Below are 21,524 nucleotides of genomic sequence, written 5' to 3' on the forward strand. Positions count from 1 at the left end.
ATGATTGGTTCAAATCGGAATATATCTCATTTGGTAATTTTCTTGGCCCGCTTTATTATGTTAGTTTTTATAGTCTGCAGCAGTGAAAGAAAAAGAGACAGGCAGAGGGTCCTGGCTATTGTCATTCAATGGCCAAGCCATTTTGGAAACCACCGCTCTCGATTTGCTCCTGCTGCCTCCCTCTCTTTATTCCCTTATGGCTGCACTAGATGGAAGGCTTCCTTTTATAATTTCCAAGTTGCACATACGCCACCGACCCCCCCTCCTCCTCCTCAGAATAACATACACATGTCAAAGGCTGAGTTGAATGTTTTAATGAGTCGATGAAAGACGTAAAAAATGATGAGGGACTGTTAGCTTTCAATGGAATCTGCAACAGGATGTATCTATATTGATAAAACTATTTAACCCTTATTTAAAATTTCACAACAAAAAACAAGTTGGTTTCTCTCAGGATAATTTACCACTAGAGACGTATATATATTGTTTAAAGCAAAAAGCTGCTCCATTAGCAGAGGGGACTAATAATTGTGATCTATGCCTGCTCACTCAGCAAATAATCAATCACGCTTATTTAGTGTGCTTAAACTGGGATTTTGCTTATACAAACCATTGTCGTACACATAAGGGGCAACTTTTAAGTCAGTGTTATTTAATGTCCAGGTGACATTAAATACAATAAAACTTTTTGTGGGATATAATGTTAGTTACCATATGTGGTATTACGCATATGGGTGCTTTTGTACGCTCCAGATCTAATTTGCCTAAAATCACTGTGGCCCTGTGACCCAGGCTCGTCCAAACACTTTCACATTGTCACACAAAGAGCCACTAAAAGGGGGCCCATGACCCATTTTGTGTCTTGGCACATATTTCAAGAATAAAGACAAACGTTGCTGCTATCAGTGAGTCAGCATCTTCACTGAAAAAAAAAACACCAGAGATCAGAGGAAAAAGAGTGCAGTGCACAGCAGTAGAACAGATTAACAGCACAAGACAACTGAAGAAAGAAGAAAACGCTGTGTAAAATCCAGGATATTCTAGAGGACATGTGGATGCTGACAGCCTGATAACTTGAGTAATTGCGGACCTGATTTAGAACTACCTGCATGTTAAGACTTTAATTTGCAGAAATCAGGCAGGATCTCCACAGTGCCACTCTCACACCGAGGGAGGTTATTCTCATCAACAGGACATGTAATTCACTAACCACTGGACACCCTGCCTGTTTTCAGGTAAACGAAGTAACCACTGAAGTGATGTGCCAGTGTGTGCATGTAAATTGTGTATCAATGTGTGTGTGTGTGTGTGTGTGTGTGTGTGTGTGTGTGTGTGTGTGTGTGTGTGTGTGTGTGTGTGTGAAAGAGAGAGGGAAGGACAGCAAAAGACAAACATGTGCCTGGGAGAGAAAAATAGAGATTGATATTTGTATGTAACTTTTTCGTGTGTGTGTGTGTGTGTGTGTGTGTGTGTGTGTGTGTGTGTGTCCTTGCAACTGAGAAGTGCTTTTGGGGAAATTTCTATTTTAACCCAATGTGAAATGGTATGAAATATGCCATTTCACCTTCAAAATTTTATTTTTAAAGTTCTGTGGCTAAGTTCTCATTGGTGTCCTGCTGAATATTTATCCACACCTTTTTGTCTTTATTTTCACACTTGAATCAAAGCTCATTATTTGGCAACACACACTCTGCACTCTGTAGAGTTATTCTTATCCCACTCTTGGTAGGGTGGACCATTTTAAACTTGTGCTGTACTGTTCAGAAATAGAAGGAAACAATAATTTAACAAATCAGTTATCAGAGGCTAATACTAATAGGTGTAACCTTTTGAAATATATAGACTTCAATAACTGTTGTTTCCTGCATTTGAACAACCACTGAACAATCAGATGATGTGACAGAAGTGATGATATGTAGGAGAAAGTACAGATAAATAAAGAATTGTAAGATTGTGCCTAAAAGCGCTGTAGAGAATGCTGGAGGACAGGACTAAAAATTGAGATCTCCAGGCTGATTACCAAGACCTAATGCACTAACGACACTGCCTGTGCTCCATGTGATGAATGGATTTCACTAGGTTTAAGAGAAGAATGCATGTTACTTCAGAAAAATGAGAGAAAAGAGTAAGGGTACTTAGACATGTTGTAACACCCATACATAGTCATGGTAGCAGAGTGTCCTACAACCCTCATCAGTTATGAGAAGGAACGTGGCAACAGGTAAAACAGGGGTCAAACGAAGTTGGTATAAGTGTCCATATGTGTATTTATGATGTAGGTCATAGAGACATCAAATGTATGCTTAGGTAGGACATGTGAGATATTGTTCTAATTAAGCTTTCTAAATTATCACAGCTCAAAGTGTATCCTTAAATAGATAAAGATCCATTAAACAAGCTGTCCTGCTGCATGTCCAAAAGCTCTGAGAGGAGGTCTGCGGAGAAATGTGACTCTTCATCTTGTAACAAATGTCCTCAGCAGCCTCCCAAGAGTCTCCCAAAGCCGCAGCCTTGACATCAAACGCTCGCCAGTATTTACATGACCGGGAAGTGTCCAGAGAAGTGTGTGTAAATGGCTAGAAAAAGCTTGACCAAGCAGAGCCACCACCGCTGCTGCAACACATTGCTGCTGGACACGTTTTCAGCGCGGAGTAGCTATGTGCGCCGGGCGCCGAGCAGAATAATCTGTTTACAGTGTGTGTGTGTTGATGGTCATTTTTTATGATGCTGTTTAATCCACGGTGGTGGTGGTGGTGGTGGAGCAGGAGGAGGAGGAGGGAGAGTGGGCTGTCTAGCTGAGCCCCAGACAAACTGGCTCCAGTGGCCATCTCTGTAGGCTATAGGCTTCTCTATTTGAGCAGAGAGACAGGTGTAAATCTTTGCTGCGATCTTTACTCTGCACTCTCCGCGACACTCACCTGAAGGTAAATAAATGGTTTATGGCCAAGTAAATGAACCACCTCTCTGGTTTAGTGTACAGAAAGAGAGAACACCCCCGGGGCAGTCATTGTCATGCCCCGGGAAAAGACAGCATATATTAGTTGTAAGTCTGGAAAAACGAATTTAATTACATTTGTCAATTCTGAGAAAAGAGAATTAAAACATGTTTAATGAGAAAATAAATTCCTAGGCTGTTTGTATAAGCAATTTACCTAAAGACACTTATTATAAGCTTCTCAAAATAAAAGTAGGGTGGAAGGTTCGCTAACAATATAAGTTTTACGCACTCCTGTATCTAAAGTAGAGAGGTATAAACTTTGATTTATAATACAATATAGTTGTTAATTTAAGGCATGTAATGGGAATATGAAATAATTGTACCTGGCAGAGGTGTTTGAATATCTGTGTGAATACTTGCGCGCAATTATTGTAAATGGTTTTTGACATTGTCATGCGGCACCCCACGTCACGCAAAGTGTGTGTGTGTGTGTGTGTGTGTGTGTGTGTGTGTGTGTGTGTGTGTGTGTGTGTGTGTGTGTGTGTGTGTGTGTGTGTGTGTGTGTGTGTGTGTGTGGATTAAGAGAGAGAGGGGCGGCTATTATGCCAAAGTTCTGCAAAGTAGGTCTGTGCCACTCTTGATTAGGGACTGTTCGCAAAAGATGGTTGCAGACATGAGATAATGAGGTCCTGTGATAACGCGGGTCTCCTTTAAGTTTTTCCCATGAATCGAGACTGTCGCCAGTCCACAAAACGACACTGTGCATCGGCACCACGCTACTCACTTCTCATTTGTCGAGCACAAAAGCTGATCCACCCCAAATCCGCACTAACAAACCAGGGGCCGGGAGCAAATCATATAATGTTCAACCGTGTTCACTGCTCCACTAATTAACTGGAATCCCACCTTATTCCTAAATACAGTGACCAATTAAACTGCCATGTATGCCAAAGGTCTCCGGGGCCACAGTCGGTCGCCACGAACATTTGTGAAGGTCTGCAGCTTCACTATAGGCAATGGATCTTATTAGATGGGTGACCTCAGCGAGGAAAGGTTACAGACTTTTTCACTGCCCTCGGTTGGAAAACTAAGATGTTTCCTAATCGGATTTTAATTGGTTGGTTGGTTGGTTGGTGCCTGTGTCCTCTGTGTGTGTGCAGTGGGATGGTTGTTGTATTTCAGCGCGGATGCACAAAAATGAAAAAAGGCTGAGTGGTTCAATCTCAGTATATCATCATCATATAAACTTTTACATCAATAAATGGCGTCATATACAGAAGTCAAATCAACAGGTGTTGACATTCGTTGTAGGTTTTTTCATTACTTTACACGATCATTTTTAACTACTTTACATGGCTGCAAACCTTTTGTTGCAATAGCTTCTTTGTTCTACTCCACAAGTTACAATAGGCTAAAATAAAGTTAGGAAGGTGGCCATAACCACAAATGACCGTCAATTCAACACCTCCCCCACTAAACAGGGCACAGTCACATTTTTTCCTACAGGCTACTTTGTGCAACCGTTGCACAGATTCAGCCTCCTTCGTGCTTATTCGAGGTTACTGTAGAACCCTATACAAGTTAAGCCAACCAGGTTCAGCTTACGTTCAAATACTCCCCCTCATTACCCCAAAAAGCGTCTTTATGCAAAACATCTGTAGGGACTTCAGTAAATGAAAGCACAGCTCCTAACCGCATCCTATTCGTTTTGATTTTCATGTGGTTTTCGTGTATTGTCCAACTTAGTAAATACGGCCAGTCTCATATTTTAAATGCCACAAGTCTCATGGCGACTTGCAATTTGAACATGAAAAAGCAGCAAAGGCAAACAGCTAGTAAAAAAAGAAAGACAAAAAGGTGGCTCCGAAACTGTCTAACTTGAGTCACATTAAACTCCTAAGATCAAAAGAAAGAAAAGGCTTTTTTTATTATTCCACGTCGGCGGATATAGCAGACTATAAGATGGTAAACTGGTAGTGTTTTGTCAAACCTAATAGACTATTAGGCTAACTATATACGGTACAGTAGGCTTTGCAATTCACATGTACAAGCCAGCAGCACACGCTCATATAGCAAATGTGCACCAAGCCAGATGAACCTGTTGACGCACACCATCAGTGGCTATACACCACAAACAAAAGACACAACTTACTGTAATCTGCCTTCAGTGTAAACACACAAGTTTAAACATTATTTAAATGCGCCTGTTCACATTCTGAGTCCTATGTGTAAATAATACACATAGGCCTAATAATACTTTCACTTTGCATTTGACAAAACGGATGCAAAGAAAGCTGTTTTCTACTCCTAAAAATATATATTTTGTGAAATAATATTACCAAGAAGGTAATACATGTAGCCTCATTTTAGAAAAATCGTATTTTTATGTTCTAATTCAGTAAAGAAATATCTGATAAAGAAAAAAACAACTCCAAACAACTTGACGCAGGACTCCATACCCAGAGGAGTTTTACGCAAACATTTCCAAGGTATTATGGCTTCAACAGTTAACAGAGGGATCCATCCATCGCAGAGAGAAGCATGTGGGAGATTCAATTGACCGCACTCAATTTTGCCGCCGCTTGAGCTTGCCGCATACACTTCAAATTGTTGTTCTCGCTACTGACAAAACCGTTAATTCACCCAGAAACAGGAGGTCAAGTTTCAGCAGGAGCAGGAAAAAAAATGTAGCCTGCAACTTACAGGAACATTTGTGTCAGTCCTCAAAGCTTTCTAAGAGCCCTCAGCTCTCCTAAAATAGTCAGCGAACATCATAAACATTTCACACCTGTTGTTTTTATTTATCAGTGTGCTTGAAAAAGGAAATCATAATGAGGTCTGTAAGAGACGTGAGTTGAGACATTTCAATAGATCTAGAAATTCCTCAAAAAGTGACTCTTTTCTGTTAAACAGAAGTAGTGGAACTATGAGGAATCTGACAATAAATTCCACAATTGCCAATTTGGAAGAGCCTATTTTTAACTTAAATAAAGGAAAATCTGCTTATACTTAAGAGTGCAAACCTAAATACTAAACTGGATTTGTTATTTAATGTGTGATACAAACTGATTTACATGGAAAGTAAAATGTCAGTTATCTTTTCCTTAAGGTCTCAAAATATTCTGAACTGACTGTAATTATGTTACCTCCTAATAAACTACAGTACACATTTTACCACTTCATTGAAAATTGACACAATATGCTTGATACATAAGTCTATGCTGTTTTCATTCTTTAGCTGCTGCTTCACACAACAGAGTAAAAGAAACACTTGTGGGACGAGGTGCAGCAAAATCCACACTGAAAAGGGTGGATTATGGGCTCAGGCCTGCATACATCACCTATGGGGAGTGGCTGGAGAATCTTTCCCAAAATAACCCAGAAAACTCATCCCAGCAGGTCTGGAACAAGGTTGAACAGGAAAAAATGACGGACCACCTGAGGCCCAAATCCAGGAAGGCCTGGCTTACCTTGAGGGGAACTGACACCTAAGAGAGTTTTTACAAGGTCATTTAGGGATGGGGTACTGCAGTTTATGTAGCATAACTGTGCAGCAAAAAATTCCTTAACTGCATTAAGGAGCTCCCTTGAAGCAACAGTCACAGCTATGATGTGCTGCATCTGTGAGCATGATGCCTGAAACCTCCTCATTTCCTATTGAACATCTATCATGGTACTTACCATGGATTTACTTTAAAGATTGGTATTGCACTTGATCCATTTACCTCAATCACCATGCTCAGTAATAAAATGTCTGATTGTGGGGCAGAAAGACATAAAAGACATGTACTCAACCGTCCCGTCAGTGGAAATCAGTGCTGGTTTCTTTTACCCAGCCTTTCAGACTGCATGGCACTTGCTTTTCCGCCTATGGTTTTCCATTTCAAAGCCCTATGTCTCCATGTAAATACCAAAACACAGTAATCCAATCTGACCCCACTGCAAATTTTCCAGAAACTATTGGGGGGTTGTGGGGTTGACATGAGCCACACACTTATCCCACTTAACCTCTAGAGAGAAGCCACCCTAACCCCTTATAGCCCAAGATTCCCTTGGTGGAGGAATGCACTGCTTTTACCACTCTCCTCTTATAAGCACTGGGTCTTGAGGTTGGACTCAATGGTAAAACCTTATAACTTTGCGAGACTGTAAAGTCAAAGCAGCACAAAGCTGGGGAAGCTAAATCGACAGCAGATATCCACATTAGAGCCCTGCCCACTGCAAACCCAAATTATTTTTGATTCAAACCCAAAATAGTCTAACTGATGCCTCATGAACATAGCAGGAACACTGTGCTAACTTGATGACAAATAACCTGAGGATTTTTTCTGGTTCCTATTTGTCATTGTTTGCTTTTTAGCATGCAAAACTGGTTTCAGTAAGATTCTCGGTGCTCTAAATATGATGGGAAAGATGCTTATCTCCCATGTAGGCGAGTGGTAAAGCAAGCTAAAGACTTTTGACACATGGTCCACATCTGAGGCATTTACCACGAGCATCTTGATCCCACAGCTTGTAGCTACAGAGAAAGCCTGATGGCTGTTTATGGGGTTGAGCAGACAAATCTCCTGCATTATGCTCTACAGGTGGCGTATGCCACTGGACTGCTTTATTCTAATAATGTGGCGTACAATGTCCCTTTGAAAAGCAGCTGTTCAGTCCTTACTCTATTCTACAGCTACAGGTGTTAATGAGCGTAGCTTCTTTTACTTGAATACGAACCATTAAGCAAGCATGTAGTGGGCTTCTGGCCAGACAATGCAAACTTATTGAATATGAATAAAATCAACTTGTGATTTCTGACCTAAATATATTATAAAACACCTAAATGCATGTAATCTTAATATTTAGAATGCACAGAAGATTTTAAGTCATAATTCAGGTCTAATTTATTTTGTGTATAATTTCAAAACATCTTATGAACTCATAAATGTGACATCAGATTACCTGTTGCCAATTCATTTATGAACAAATCAGATTGTTCTTTAAACTTTGTGTCAGGTCTTTTTAATGTTTATAGAGATTAGAAACTGGGCTTTTTAGCATCAATATTGACATATTTAGATAATGGATCAAAAGCAAAACATACCATTTTTTTCCCCTTTTCAATTACCTCGCCCTTAACTATGTGGTAGTAACATAAGTTACGAGCCTGAGTCACTGTTGATGAACAGCCACAATTAAGGGAGCAAATGTCTCCCCAGCACACTGCCATTTTCCTTGTCAATCCGTAGTCAATGCGCTGCCATCAATAAGCACATCCCCTAATTAACTAAAATTGTTTTTCATCAATACCTATAACTGGCTGGCACAGAAATTGATGAGAGCAAGGGTTGACTTAACTAAAATTGTCCTGACAGGGACAATTGATCAACAGGTAAATAGCTTATCATTCCTCCTGTCAATTGACAACAACATGCGTGTGATTCTGGAAAGTGCATTTTACAATCTGCACCCTTTTGGGACGATATAGCCTCAATGGGTCAATTTTAGCCCCACCTAAATCTTGGAGGTAAATGGTTTGCATTTAGAAAGTCATTACGCTGTCAATTGAACGTCTCCCCTCCACTTTGTGTCGGGATGTCCATAATGAAGTTTGGAGTCATTCTAGTAGTTGACTATACTAATCTTGTGATGTTTCCTTTGCCTATCATGTCGTGTTAGGGCTGACGACTCTCACCAGACAATCTCCTCCATTCAGGAGCGGTGCCACCAAGTCTGTCTTTGCTTATCATTAACAATCTGCAAATAAACAGGACAGCATACATTACATCACTTGCAGTTCCATGATCAATTCCAGGAATGTGTTTGAAGCTTTGCTTAATGAAGCTACACAGTAGATCTGTTGTGTGTAGTCAGGGCATTCAGGCTTCATAACCCATGACCTTAATGCAGTTTTTCTTCATTGATAATATTGGGAGGTTAGCAAAGGTAATAAGAATATTCAATAAAAACACAAGTTGCAAGTTGAAATAATTGCATTGCAGAACCACGTGAAAGAAACTGCTTTTTCACTGAAACATCTAAAAGCACATTCTTCGAGGATAACTAATTGTGTGGACAGTACTGTATGATGCTTTAGCATATCAGACAAAACACAAGCTGTCAGAAATCACCCACCCACGTGGAGTGAGAGACTTTAGAGCCTGTCCAGTCAAATATACTGCCCCTTTTGATTTTGATATGCATGATCTCTGTAGATGTATAAAAAGGGAAGCGCTGACAAAGTTGGCTTCATCAATCAGTATTGTCAGCTTAGACCTTTTTATAGCCTCTTGGAGTCCCTGAGAGCCCTAACCCTGTAAAAGTTTATATAGTGTATTGACCATTCTCTACTTGCTTAGCTAATGAAGCCAGCTTGGCTAAAGACACTGAGAGGCTGCCGCCATGTCAACACTGCTTCCTATTTGATGACACCTTCCACTAAATTGAAATGTGCTGCTAATAGGGGTGCGTGTTTAAAGAAGAATAAGCCACAGTAATTGACACAGGCCTGACCTCACTCGCACAAAGAGAAGGATGGAAGGCCCCACGTAAGCTGGTGGAGAGCAGCACCTTCATTTTGGGGCTTATGCCATGTAAAGGTTTAGCTATTGGCTTACTGTTAAGATTTCCATTCAGTCAAATGCTGCTGTGGCTTATCAACAGCTATCACATTTGTTTTCTCTAGCAAATCTATTGCACACAACACATAAGCCAAATACCCTTGTGCATCTCCCCTGGGCACTAGACCACTCCACTTTACACACATGCACATATAGCTGCTTTTCAACACATATACACACGTTTCAAAAGACACCACATTCTAGCCAAATCTATGTTGAAAAGAGTACTGTGGCAGGTAAAACTCATGCTGCACTGAATAAAACATGCATCTCACTCATACTTGTATGCATGAGCAGTGCTGAATGGAACTTCAGTTGAAGTTTATGCTGTCAGAGGCTCCCAATATGAGCCCTGAGGCATTTACTGACTATGTCAAGCTCCGAACTTCAAACAAGCTTCCATACATTTCTAGCAACCAGGGTGCAACAAGTAGCTACATCCCGCCTTTTAATGTTTAAAAATACCAGAAGAACAGATTCACATTGGACGACTGATGCAAAATACTGAACAGAGCACGTTGTCAGGATACAGGCCTATTGCTTCTTGTGTGAGAATTCACTGTGCATAGTCCCCCCTCAAGGACTTTGAGATCCCCCACCGCTTTGGAACCAAAGAGACAGACAATTGACTGAGAATTGATGGTCAATATTTATCCAAGTTGGCTGACTGGCCACGGCTCTCTAGTTTACTTGTGAATTTGTAGTTAAATAGCATTTTAGGGAGCACTAGTGTGGCTTTGTGGGTGCACATATCTTTAGACGCTTTGCAGTGAAGCAATATAGTGCACCCAATAGTGAGCCACTGCAGGCTTGTATTTTGCGTTTTAGCTTAGTATGAAGTCTATAAGATGTATTACAGCTTAACCTTAAAATGATGCGACTGATAGCCTAGTAGTCTAGGCACTGGACAAACTGCATTCTACTTGACATAACCGATAAACATTTGCTCAGATAGAATTCAGAATTGTATTACCAATGACACCTACTTGGTGCAGCCTGTGCAAGTGTCACTTTGAAGACTGGGACTAAAATGTTATTGTTTCCCAGAGACACTTGTGCCGGGAAAGCTTGCTATATTTAACAACAGAATTGATTGGTATGATTCAAAATGCAGACGTTTTGATAGAAGAATTGATCAAACACGAGCAACAGTGAACACATCCTCATTAGCCCTGCTGTTCTCCGTGTGTGCGCGCAAACTTGTATTGTAGGATTAGGCTCCAACATTTTATAAAATGCTATTTCAAGTCAAAATGAAAACCTCCACTAGAGCTGGAGGCGTTTTGCCGCTCATCCAAAAGGTTTCATCAGCTCCTCGTGTTGCATTGATATAAAGATGCGAAATACATTTATTTAAAATGCACTAAGATTCATAACTGACTTCACACAGTGAGTCAAATCCAAATTTAGGCTGGAAAAAAAGTTGGAATGAAGAGCCATAGTGGCGTGTAGCCTATGTCTAAATATCCAAACTGACAATAAAATTAAAATAAACTTCATTTTTTTTCATCCATAAGAAGTCTAACAAACAGAATAAAACAAAATAAATAGCATAGCCTACAAAACAATTAGGCTATTGAACGTTTTTTAGCGGCATCATAACATTTTTATAAACATTAGGCTACATGAACTTAAATCATAGAGCGCCTCATCCAGTCACCCGCTATTTTTCTGAGCTATGATTTCAAAGGAGGATGTTACAGGAAACGTTGTCTAAACTCGGCTGCATTTCGGCACTGTTAAATCTCAAACAAAAAACTTACTAGACCGCGAATTGAATACTGTTAAATCACAGAATAGGCCTAAATGAATTTATGAATGACTAAAAGTGTGTTCGCGATTTTCAAAGCATTAGAATACTAGTGTGCTGTGGGACAGAGACAGCCCCACAGATCATAACATCTCGCCGACAAAGCAAGCCGGTTCCCCGGCTTTGATTGTCTGCTCTCTCCCCTTCGCTGGCTCTCACAGACCGACCGATAGCGCAACTTCTATAACGATGTTGACATATTCACACTACACTGACTGGGGCAGGGTGGTGTTTCACGGCAAAGCCCTTTTGAGTTTCCTAACACCGTTTTATAAGTCTGAAGTCTGTCCCCTCCACCCGACCTGTTAAAACCACGCCTACGCAGCCACACAATTGGTCCGAAAGCGTCAAAGAGCCAATCAAACGGAGCGCTGCTACTCGTAACATGCAACACATCCATACAGTATGAAGCCCTATGGGCCACAGAGGCGCTAGGAAAATCACGGAGCTGGGACCTTACCACCTCTCTCTCTCTCTCTCTCTCTCTCTCTCTCTCTTTCTCTCTCTCTGGCCGTCAGCGGACTCCTTTCTCTGCACACGTCTTTCTCTGAAATGTGTGTGTGCGTGAAAGACAGAGGAGGAATAAAGTGTGTGTGTGTGCGTGTGAGGGTGCATGTCCGGAGCAAGTAAAGGCAGGGGGATTATTCGGCGCTATCGAAATATTTCAACACGTCGCCCTCGCTGCAGGACTGAAGCCAATAAGAAGGAACGCATTTTAACAGGAATGCCGATATTGTAAACAGCAGCAGAAGAGAAAGAATGCACAGCAGTCAATTAAGTGACTCACCCAAGTTGGTTTAATTCGACTACTGTCCGCAAGCCAGCGAGACACAGAAGGTGTCCGATGCGCGTCAACCTCTCTAGAAAATCGGTCTCGCAGCACTTTCGAAAAATAATGGAGAACATTTTTACATTTCTCTTTCCAGACTTTTGATCATAACACAGCAAACGACTGTAGTTTCCCGACAACTTGTGAAAAATAAGTGGATGCCTTTTTCTGCAGACCTGAAGGAGGGATTTCCAAAGCTTTTCAACGCCAGACCCATTGTTTCCTCTCTTTTTGTTTTATTTGCTCCTCTTACGCAGGCTTCACTGTTGGTAGAAATATTGTTTCACATCCAACCTGTCGTATACAGTTGTTGCCTGCACTTGGATGAACTTCCTGATGAGAGATCCAGTCCTACAAGGATCAAGTATGGCATATCATCCGTTTATACCTCACCGGGGTCCGGAATTTGCCATGAGTGCAATGCTGGGTCACCAGCCTCCTTTTTTCCCTTCTCTGGCTCTCCCTCACAACGGCTCCTTCTCTCTGCCGGGCGCCCTGGGAAAGCCGATCATGGACCAGCTGATGGGAGCCGCGGAGACCGGCCTCCACTTCTCTTCGCTGGGGCACCAGGCAGCGGCCGCCCACCTCAGGCCTATGAAGACTCTGGAGCCTGAGGAAGAGGTGGAAGACGACCCTAAAGTTCACCTGGAAGCCAAGGAGCTTTGGGAACTTTTCCACAAGAGAGGCACCGAGATGGTGATCACGAAATCCGGAAGGTGAAAAAGATTTTTGTGTGTGTGTGTGTGTGTGTGTGTGTGTGTGTGTGTGTGTGTGTGTGTGTGTGTGTGTGTGTGTGTGTGTGTGTGTGTGTGTGTGTGTGTGTGTGTGTGTGTTCATCCCAAAAATATAATGCATTATCTGACATGCAATAGCCTGTTGTGCATATTGATAACTCATGATGAAGGGATTTGTAATTTTACATAGCTATATAGATATTTATCTATGACACTTGGAGTTAGGTAGCCGATCTCTACAATTCCTCTTGATATTTCATGCAACTCTCTCAAGCTTTTATTAGTCCAATGTGTGTTAACTTAGATTGCAGCATAATTGTCTCACAATTGTCATGTAGATATGACATATATTAGACGATATGTTTTCATTACAAAATAAAAACATGATCCCAAAATATTATAAATATTATATACGTTTAGCTTGGTAGAAAAACTGAGACAAAGCTGCGAGTTCCTGTGTGTTCATACAACCTGCAAACTCGGAAGTCTTTGATAAACTGAACAAGTGTACAAACATGTCTTTAATAAAGGGAAATCAATTGGTAGCTGTAACATTATTTTTGTTAAATAAAAAGAGGCTTGAAGCTGCTGTATTATTAATAGTAAGCCTCCAATTACAATAGCTTCCAACTTCACGGATCTATAGGATTTTCTCATATAAACATCTGGCTGGATTATAATCCTATTGTTAATTTTAATGTCCGGTTTCTCAAAATTTTACATCGAAGGATTATCCCACTGAAATGTCAACTTTGAGTGTGTGGAGCTCTGACTAAATTATCGTCATCACAGTGGCAGTATGCAAAGATGGCTGCTGTAGTCTGTCTGTGTGTCTGTATGCCTTTCAAGGCATTAAAAACCAAGAAACCATTCAAACAGCGTTGGCGTGTTGTCTACAGCCTAATCAGGGATATAGCCTAGTAGAAGAAAAATATTTGCTTATTCGACTTCTCATTCGTGGGACACTTTTTCGGCTGAATTATCGTTAGCAGATAAATTAAGAGCAGGCTATAAGCTTTTTAGTTTAAATAAGATCGATCATAATTTATAAAACTAATACAACACGTTTTAAGATGAAAAGCATACATGCATGTACATCTCAAAAATATTACAGCGTCTTTATATTGTTGAATATGTTAACCATATCTCAATTTGCCACTGTTTATCATTTGTTTTCTTTTTTTTCAGACGGATGTTCCCCCCGTTCAAAGTGAGGTGCACTGGTCTGGACAAAAAGGCCAAATATATTCTCTTGATGGATATTGTTGCAGCCGACGACTGCAGATACAAATTTCATAACTCCCGCTGGATGGTGGCAGGGAAGGCCGACCCCGAAATGCCAAAGAGGATGTACATTCACCCGGACAGTCCGGCTACGGGTGAACAGTGGATGTCAAAAGTCGTCAATTTTCACAAACTCAAGCTGACAAATAACATCTCCGACAAGCATGGATTTGTAAGTTCAACTAATGTATGTCAATTTTCCTATTTATCAACTTACCCTTTTAGTAGCAAAATGTATTTTATATGTTGATGTTTTTATTTGTATTGTGTTTTATCGAAGCACAGGAAGTCATGAGTCAAGACCTGATTAATAAAAGACATAATTACAAAAAATTAAAGAACATTACACATTTCATTATCTTGCATAATTTTATTTTGTAAAATTATTAGAAGTATTGAGCAAGATAATTAAGTCTATAGAGACATACCTGGATCTATAGCCAACTTTATTGAACCGATTAAATATTACACTATGATTTTTCTTTTTTTGCAATTTTTACAGCATAGCCTACTGTGCTGTTAAAAATGCAAATATTTAAATATTTACAAGATTTGATTCCTCTGAATGAGTTGACTTTTGATTTCAAATAAGAGCATTTTCAGAAAGTGATTTAATGAAATGTAAGGATATTCTGTAACAAGTGTACCTTCAAAAGTGCGCTTATCTTTGTTTGTGATTGTGTGTTGCAGACCATACTTAACTCGATGCACAAATATCAGCCTCGATTTCACATTGTGAGGGCCAACGATATTCTCAAACTCCCGTACAGTACCTTCAGGACTTACGTTTTTCCTGAAACAGATTTCATTGCCGTGACTGCTTATCAAAATGACAAGGTAAGCACAATTATTGCTCACAGGCTACCCGGTATATTTTCTCAAATACGGCTTGCATTTCTTTCCCTGTCAGACGCCTCTCATGCTCTGCACCATTTTGTTGTCATAAAATATGAAAGACGTCATATTTCTCTGAGCCTGTGAGAGTGGCGTATCATAATGGGGGGGGGGGGGGTTGCGAGTAAGTGTCATATTCACCAGCCTGTGGTAGGAAAGTAATAATTCTGAGGAATGTTATATAGGTTGTCTTCCTTTTATTTAATCACGTGGAAAGGATTTGGCATAGACCCAGAATCTTTCTCTCGCTGCGCGCGCGTGCGTGCGTGCGCGCGCGTGTGTGTGTGTGTGTGTGTGTGTGTCCATGTGCATGAGAGTAAAATTAAAAGGGTTGGGGGTTGAGAAATGAGAAAAAGAAGAGGGGCAACACTGTGCGGTTGAATGGAGAAAAAGAAAGAAAGGATTGTGTCAAGCATTTTGGCTGTGTCAGACTGTGCTGCATGGTAACATTTTATTCTCTGTGAGACATAAAAAGAATGAAAATCAACTCCTCAACCCTTTGATATTGTTGGGAAACCATGGCAGCCTCCCCCCACTCGTGGTTACACTGCCGGAAGCAGTGTGGCAATTGAGTTTTTCAAAAGTTTACACAAAAAGCTGAATGTTCACTCATGGAAAAACGTGCCAATTTTAGGACTCGTGCTCTTTGTGCACGCTTGAGAACTTATTGTACATTTTATTATGTAGCCTTTTTTGTTTGTGGTCTGTATCTGCAATTGTTTGAAAAAAGACGCGTTTAATGAGAATATGAAAGGTCACTCGCTAATATTTACGCACAATTTCAATTGTTTCAGATAACCCAGCTGAAAATTGACCATAATCCATTTGCCAAAGGATTCCGTGACACAGGCAATGGGAGACGGGAAAAAAGGTGAGACAAGGAGGAAAAAAAAAAAGTCGTTAAGCTTTGTACACGGAGACAGACAGTGATCTCGGTGGATTAAATCCGCGTCAAAGCTTCCTCATTAACCCACAGGGAGTGTGGCTCTTCACAGTTTCTAATCAAATGGCTTAATTGGCTATAGTTCACTATAATTCTTATAGCACTGGTGGTAACCGAAACAGGGTGTTGCACAGTTGTTTTCATTACCGTCTTCACTTGCTATTTCTTTCTCTCAAAACGTTGAATGCTTAAAATTAGATTGTGCTCGCATTGATAATGCGCAATGTGACATGACAAGAGCGATAGATAAACGAGCCTACTAAAGCAATGGCACTGTAATAGATTTTGTATTCTCACCTGCCGCATAGGTGAGTCAGTCTATAGTCAGAAGCCTCAGTACTATCTCAGGTGTTTAGTTGAAATAAGCTTCCACACCATATCATGCTGATATTGTTTCGGACCTGAGAGCTGTGATCCTCCGATAATAACCTGGGTACCTGTGCACAGGAAACAGCTGGCTCTGCAATCCATGCGTTCATACGAGGAGCAGCAGAAAAAGGAGAACGGGGCTTCAGACGACTCCTCTGGAGAGCAGGCTTCCTTTAAGTGCTTCGGCCAGGCCTCGTCCCCTGCCGTGTCTACCGCGGGCCCCCCACACCTAAAAGGTAAGCTGACAGACCCCACAAGTCACAGCTCCGATCACAAGTCATGTGTCAAGTCTCGCAATTTTTATTGTTGCAAGAATGTTTACAAGATAATGTGTTAAAGTAGAGTAAACTTTAGGAATGCCCAGCACATTTACACTGGGGGAATTGATAACAGTCTGCATTGACTGTTTTATTGAGACAGTAAAACATGATTATTATCACCAGTTATTGACACAATTAGCTGTCAAGCAAGATATCAGTATACTTCAAATCATTTTCGGTCAATCTGCAAAAAAATAGGCTATACAATAAAATATATTCTTAAAACAAATGCCATGTACTAACGTAGCACGCCTCCAAATAGTATTGAAAGCAATGGGCAATTAATATTATAGATCATATTGGTCACCAATGTGGATTCCTACAGTGTAAATGTGTGTACTTCAGGTCTATTTCTTATTCCACCTGTGAGAGCCAGCTGCAATATGGCTGATAACGGGAGTCATTGTTTAGATGATTCACCAATGTGCAGAAAGACAACTGATCTTCTACCCCTCCTACTTTGGCAGATTTTTGTGACAGTGATGAGGACAGCGACGATGAGAGCAAAGATGGACACATCAAAGATGGTCCGGACTCCAGCAAGATTTCCACGACTACGAAAGACGGGAAAGATCATGAGTCTAGCCCAGCTAAGGGGCATCCCTTTAATGACACTGACTCTACCAGCAGGACCCGCGACAGCGGCCCTAGGACTGAGAAAAGCCAGGCAGACTCGCGGCAGAGCCCCATCACCGTCATCTCCAGCACCACCCGCTCGGGAGAAGACCTCAAGAGCCCGAGCCTGGACCAGCCCAAAACGGACGAGTGCAGGTCAATAGGCAAAGACAGTTTCATGCCTTTGACTGTTCAGACTGACAGCCCGCACATAGGCCACTTGCATAATTTTGGATTTCCAACAGGCCTAACGGGACAACAGTTTTTTAATCACCTTGGGAGTGCGCATCCGTTTCTCTTGCACCCCAGTCAGTTCAACGTTGGAGGTGCATTCTCAAACATGGCTGCGGGCATGGGACCCCTATTGGCAGCTGTGTCCACGGGAGGGGTGAGCACCATGGACACAACTAGCATGGCATCACCTTCGCAAAGCTTGACGGGATCGCCAGGCCTGCCCTTTCATCTGCAGCAGCATGTCTTGGCATCACAGGTGAAACCAGTTTTCTTGGGCCTAATAGGCCTACTCTCAGCCTCGAGTGACGCACAATGTTAAGTTGTAATGTACAGTGTAGGCGTTGGAGGCCCATATGCTAGATTCAATATGTCAGATACATATCTTTAATGCTCTCGTCATCATGTTCATGCGTTTGTTTTAACCATAACTGAGAAGAGTGTGCATTTTTTGTGCTCATGAGTTTATTTTGTTTTATTGCCGAATGGGTTCATATTTAAAGCAAATTTAGGCAACTGCATTTTGAGTGACTAAGCTATTATATCAACTATCATTCAGTAAGAAAAACAGAATGGAAAGACAGACGTGGCAACAGCTAGAGGTGTTAAGCAATCTTTGAGCTCATTAAGTCTGTTTTTAAGCCACAATGGCGAGTATTAAAAAGCCTCAGAGAAACAACATCATGTTTTATTATTCAACAAAGTTGTCTTTCTCCTTTTATTGTTGTTATTGGCAGTGTTATAGCTGCAACTTATCTTGCTTGATTGCAGCATCAGAAAATAGGATGCCTACACATTCTTGAACAAGCACCAAAGCTGTTTACACGCTGGGCGGTGAAGCTTGCTGCATATTGTTTTGTTGGCTGAATTTGTAAAAGCCTGAGTGAATGGAAGCGTTGAAAACACACTGTGCATTGCCCACGTTGATCAGATCAGAAGTTATGTTGTCCATAAGCTAAGTGTCAGACAGCGTCATTAACAATCCATTACCAACATCAGTAAACAATCTTGAGGACTGAAAGTAAAGACCTGCCCGAAGTTAAATCACTATTTTCACGCATTTGAATCCAAAACACTCAGGAGGCTGGTAAAGAAGTGTATCATCATACATTTCCCCTCACTTTCCCTCTCTTTATTTTGTTTTGGCACATTTTGTGTCATAATACACAGTTGTTTTAGCTGTCTAAAACACCAGCTTTATGGCTCATACTCAGTTTCTCCATTTCTCCACAGGGCCTGGCCATGTCTCCGTTTGGCAGTCTGTTCCCCTATCCGTACACGTACATGGCAGCAGCCGCGGCAGCCTCCTCCGCTGCCTCCTCCGCGGTGCACCGGCACCCTTTCCTGAACGCAGTGCGCCCCCGACTCAGGTACAGCCCTTACTCCCTCCCCATGACGGTACCGGACAGCACCCTGCTCACAACTGCCATGCCCTCTATGGCCGGCAGCAGAACCGAGCTAAAAGGAGACGGCATCGTCCCGGCCAGCCCCGTGTCTGCTGTCACCCTGGATTCCACATCGGAGGTGACCAGTCACTCGTCCAACATATCCTCCGGCTCGGTTTCAATGTCCCCAAAAACTTGCACGGAGAAAGACGCGGCCAACGAGCTGCAGAGCATCCAGCGCCTGGTCAGTGGACTCGACTCAAATCAGGACAGGTCACGGAGCGGGTCCCCATAGGGACATAGCACCTGCTTCTCGTGTCGTTGTTGTCGTGAAAAGTGAAAAGTGTTGACGGTGATGAAGACATTACCAGTAGGAGGACATCCTTGTAGATTCATGCAGGTTTTCAAAAAAACAAACAAACAAAAAAAAAAAACTGTTGGACGTTTTAGTTTCTGAAATGCACTTTGGTTAATACACATCTGTTATGTATAGGCCTATTTTTTTCTTCTTTTTTTGTTGTTAAATTAAACAACGCTTTTATCCTGTCATTTGAATACCGTACAAGTATTGAAACTGAAAAGTTGGCATGGGTGTGACTTACAGATTTAGGAGAAGTTGCTGCTGTGTCATGTCTCCTAACTTTATTGTACACGAGGAGAAATGTGTTTTAATATGCACTCTGAATTGATTTGACTTATTTGAATTCACTACCGTTTAACCTACCTTATATAGACTGCTGTATTTTGTTGTACACTATTAATTGATCGATTGGCCAATTGTTGCATGCCCCCTAAAACCCCAACGGATGTTATTTTAACACCAAAAACATTTAAACGAAGTATGAAATATATTCTATTTGGAGTATAATTAACAACACTACCTTTGCTTAAGTTTCTTCTTAATTGGGTAATAACATTTCAAACACAAATTAGTTTTTCTTCATGCCTTTTTGAAATCAGAACAAGCCTATTGACATGACTAGTGCTCCGGGACTAAACTATATAGCCCAAGCATGCGGAATTTTCCCCAAATGTCCAACAGGCAAAGGGAAGCAGACATTTAAATGTTAAAAAAAATTGAAAAGGTAGTATTGATTAAAGGTGTACATAGGGATATATAAAATATTTATGTAATTATTTCATATTGTTATTGCGTGTAAATACAACGGAGTAGTTTGTTTCTAGGGATCTGTTCTTAATTTATTGTCGATATACCTGTGTAAAGATAGTTTGTGGGCTTGTATCCTTTTGTTGACATCTGCATTTATACCCCTCGTAAAATATGGACTCTATTCCTCCCCAAATATCCACTGAGCTAGTTATTCACACTCATGTGCCATTGTATTTTCTGTTGTCCCCGTGTGTGAAGTGCTACTGTTGAAAAACGAATGAAAAAGCGAAAACGCACTGCACCAATGGCTTGGAAAAAAATATATTATTTTCTTGAGAAGAGCAAAAGAAGTGTGTTGAAGTGTGACAAATTGACTATTTTTCTGTTATTAAAATACTTTGCGAACCTGATCGTACAAGTGCCGCATAATCGAAAATATGAAGGTTTCTTTTGTGTTTCTTAAGTTGTCAATGGGTTATGTTGTATTGGAGTTATGTCTAGTTTACAACATCGACATCGTGTTCTTGAAAGTTTCAATAAAATATTGAAATGCCATTTTTTTTAGTGTGTGTCCCTCGCTTTAGCCCATTACAGATGAGAATTACAGAAACTTTACAAATGTAAAGTCAGCGGATTTAAGGCTGGCGTTGTAGAAGACATCCATATATATGTTGTTTTTTTAAACTGCTACCAGCATGTTTGTACTTGGTTTTGGGAGATGAAAAGTCTCTCTCTGCCCTCTTACTCCACTTCAGTAAACTCATGTGGAGATATCCGTCTGGCTGTGTTCAAAGAGCCCAATTAAGATAACTCAGGGTGAAGCAAAGGCCCAACTCCACAGATCATCCTGGGATTCCTACCTGGACAAGGGACCGCGAACTATAACGGAGTGTTTTTATTGGTCTCATGGGCGTCACTTGAACGGTATGGCATTTAGAGGTACAGTTCATACTTTATCTGATAATGGAAAGGAACAAATTTAAAGAAATAATCCTAAAATGTATTTGGAACTTATTTCTATGAAACAAAATTACATACAAGAAGCAAAGTGGCCAATATTTCTTTTGAGGTTGAGTTGTTTAGTGACAACTGGTTTATCACATTGACCAAATAGTAATTTGAAGTCACCCAAAAGTGATAGCTCTCCTCAATTCCCTGCATGCATCCGTCTATGTGGTTGTAAAAGTTGTGTTGCAAAGCGACAGCATGAGAGGACTTAAATTAATCTGGCATTTGTGATGTGGCTGCATCTCCTACTGAAGATGTGTTGCTTTGGTAAAAACTGAAAAGAATATTAAACCCTTGATTGCCCTCTCTATTGCAACTCGAGTCATGAGTTTATCAACACCATATCTTTATTTGTATATTGTCTGGTTAATGTGTAGCGGGCATGGCGCTAGTGAATTGGTGGAAAATGACACATGCTGTCTCAATTGGTCCGTCTTATTGCTCACCT

At 41.0% G+C, this 21,524-nt stretch overlaps 1 protein-coding gene and 1 long non-coding RNA gene across 3 annotated transcripts in view; one reads left to right on the top strand and one right to left on the bottom strand.

Moving 5' to 3' along the window:
- LOC116035097 overlaps positions 1 to 12,377 on the bottom strand; it is a 52,041-nt gene extending 39,664 nt beyond the window's left edge. Inside the window, exon 1 of the long non-coding RNA XR_004101269.2 lies at positions 12,141 to 12,377. This is a non-coding gene — a long non-coding RNA (uncharacterized LOC116035097). The remainder of the gene's footprint in view (positions 1 to 12,140) is intronic.
- Positions 12,378 to 12,440: 63 nt separating this feature from the next.
- On the top strand, positions 12,441 to 20,623 carry tbx3a (T-box transcription factor 3a). Of its 2 annotated transcripts, none has more exons than XM_031278040.2 (7): positions 12,441 to 12,898; positions 14,105 to 14,387; positions 14,891 to 15,037; positions 15,889 to 15,965; positions 16,485 to 16,642; positions 17,194 to 17,831; positions 18,806 to 20,623. In XM_031278040.2, the coding sequence occupies exons 1-7, from the start codon at positions 12,507 to 12,509 to the stop codon at positions 19,250 to 19,252; spliced, it is 2,142 nt and encodes a 713-aa protein (XP_031133900.1). In that variant the 5' UTR covers positions 12,441 to 12,506; the 3' UTR covers positions 19,253 to 20,623. The 2 variants fall into 2 exon arrangements, with proteins under 2 accessions (XP_031133900.1, XP_031133901.1); XM_031278041.2 differs by having other exon boundaries at positions 14,105 to 14,372.
- The last annotated feature ends 901 nt before the right edge of the window (positions 20,624 to 21,524 follow it).

Source organism: Sander lucioperca, chromosome 1 (assembly GCF_008315115.2).
Source record: "Sander lucioperca isolate FBNREF2018 chromosome 1, SLUC_FBN_1.2, whole genome shotgun sequence".
Taxonomy (NCBI): Eukaryota; Metazoa; Chordata; class Actinopteri; order Perciformes; family Percidae; genus Sander; species Sander lucioperca.

Excerpts from the sequence above, each read along its gene's own strand:
- tbx3a (XM_031278040.2), top strand. The coding sequence starts at position 12,507 with ATGAACTTCCTGATGAGAGATCCAGTCCTACAAGGATCAAGTATGGCA. Across the intron at positions 12,899-14,104 it reads GTGATCACGAAATCCGGAAG|ACGGATGTTCCCCCCGTTCA; the intron begins GTGAAAAAGATT and ends CTTTTTTTTCAG. Across the intron at positions 15,038-15,888 it reads CTGCTTATCAAAATGACAAG|ATAACCCAGCTGAAAATTGA; the intron begins GTAAGCACAATT and ends CAATTGTTTCAG.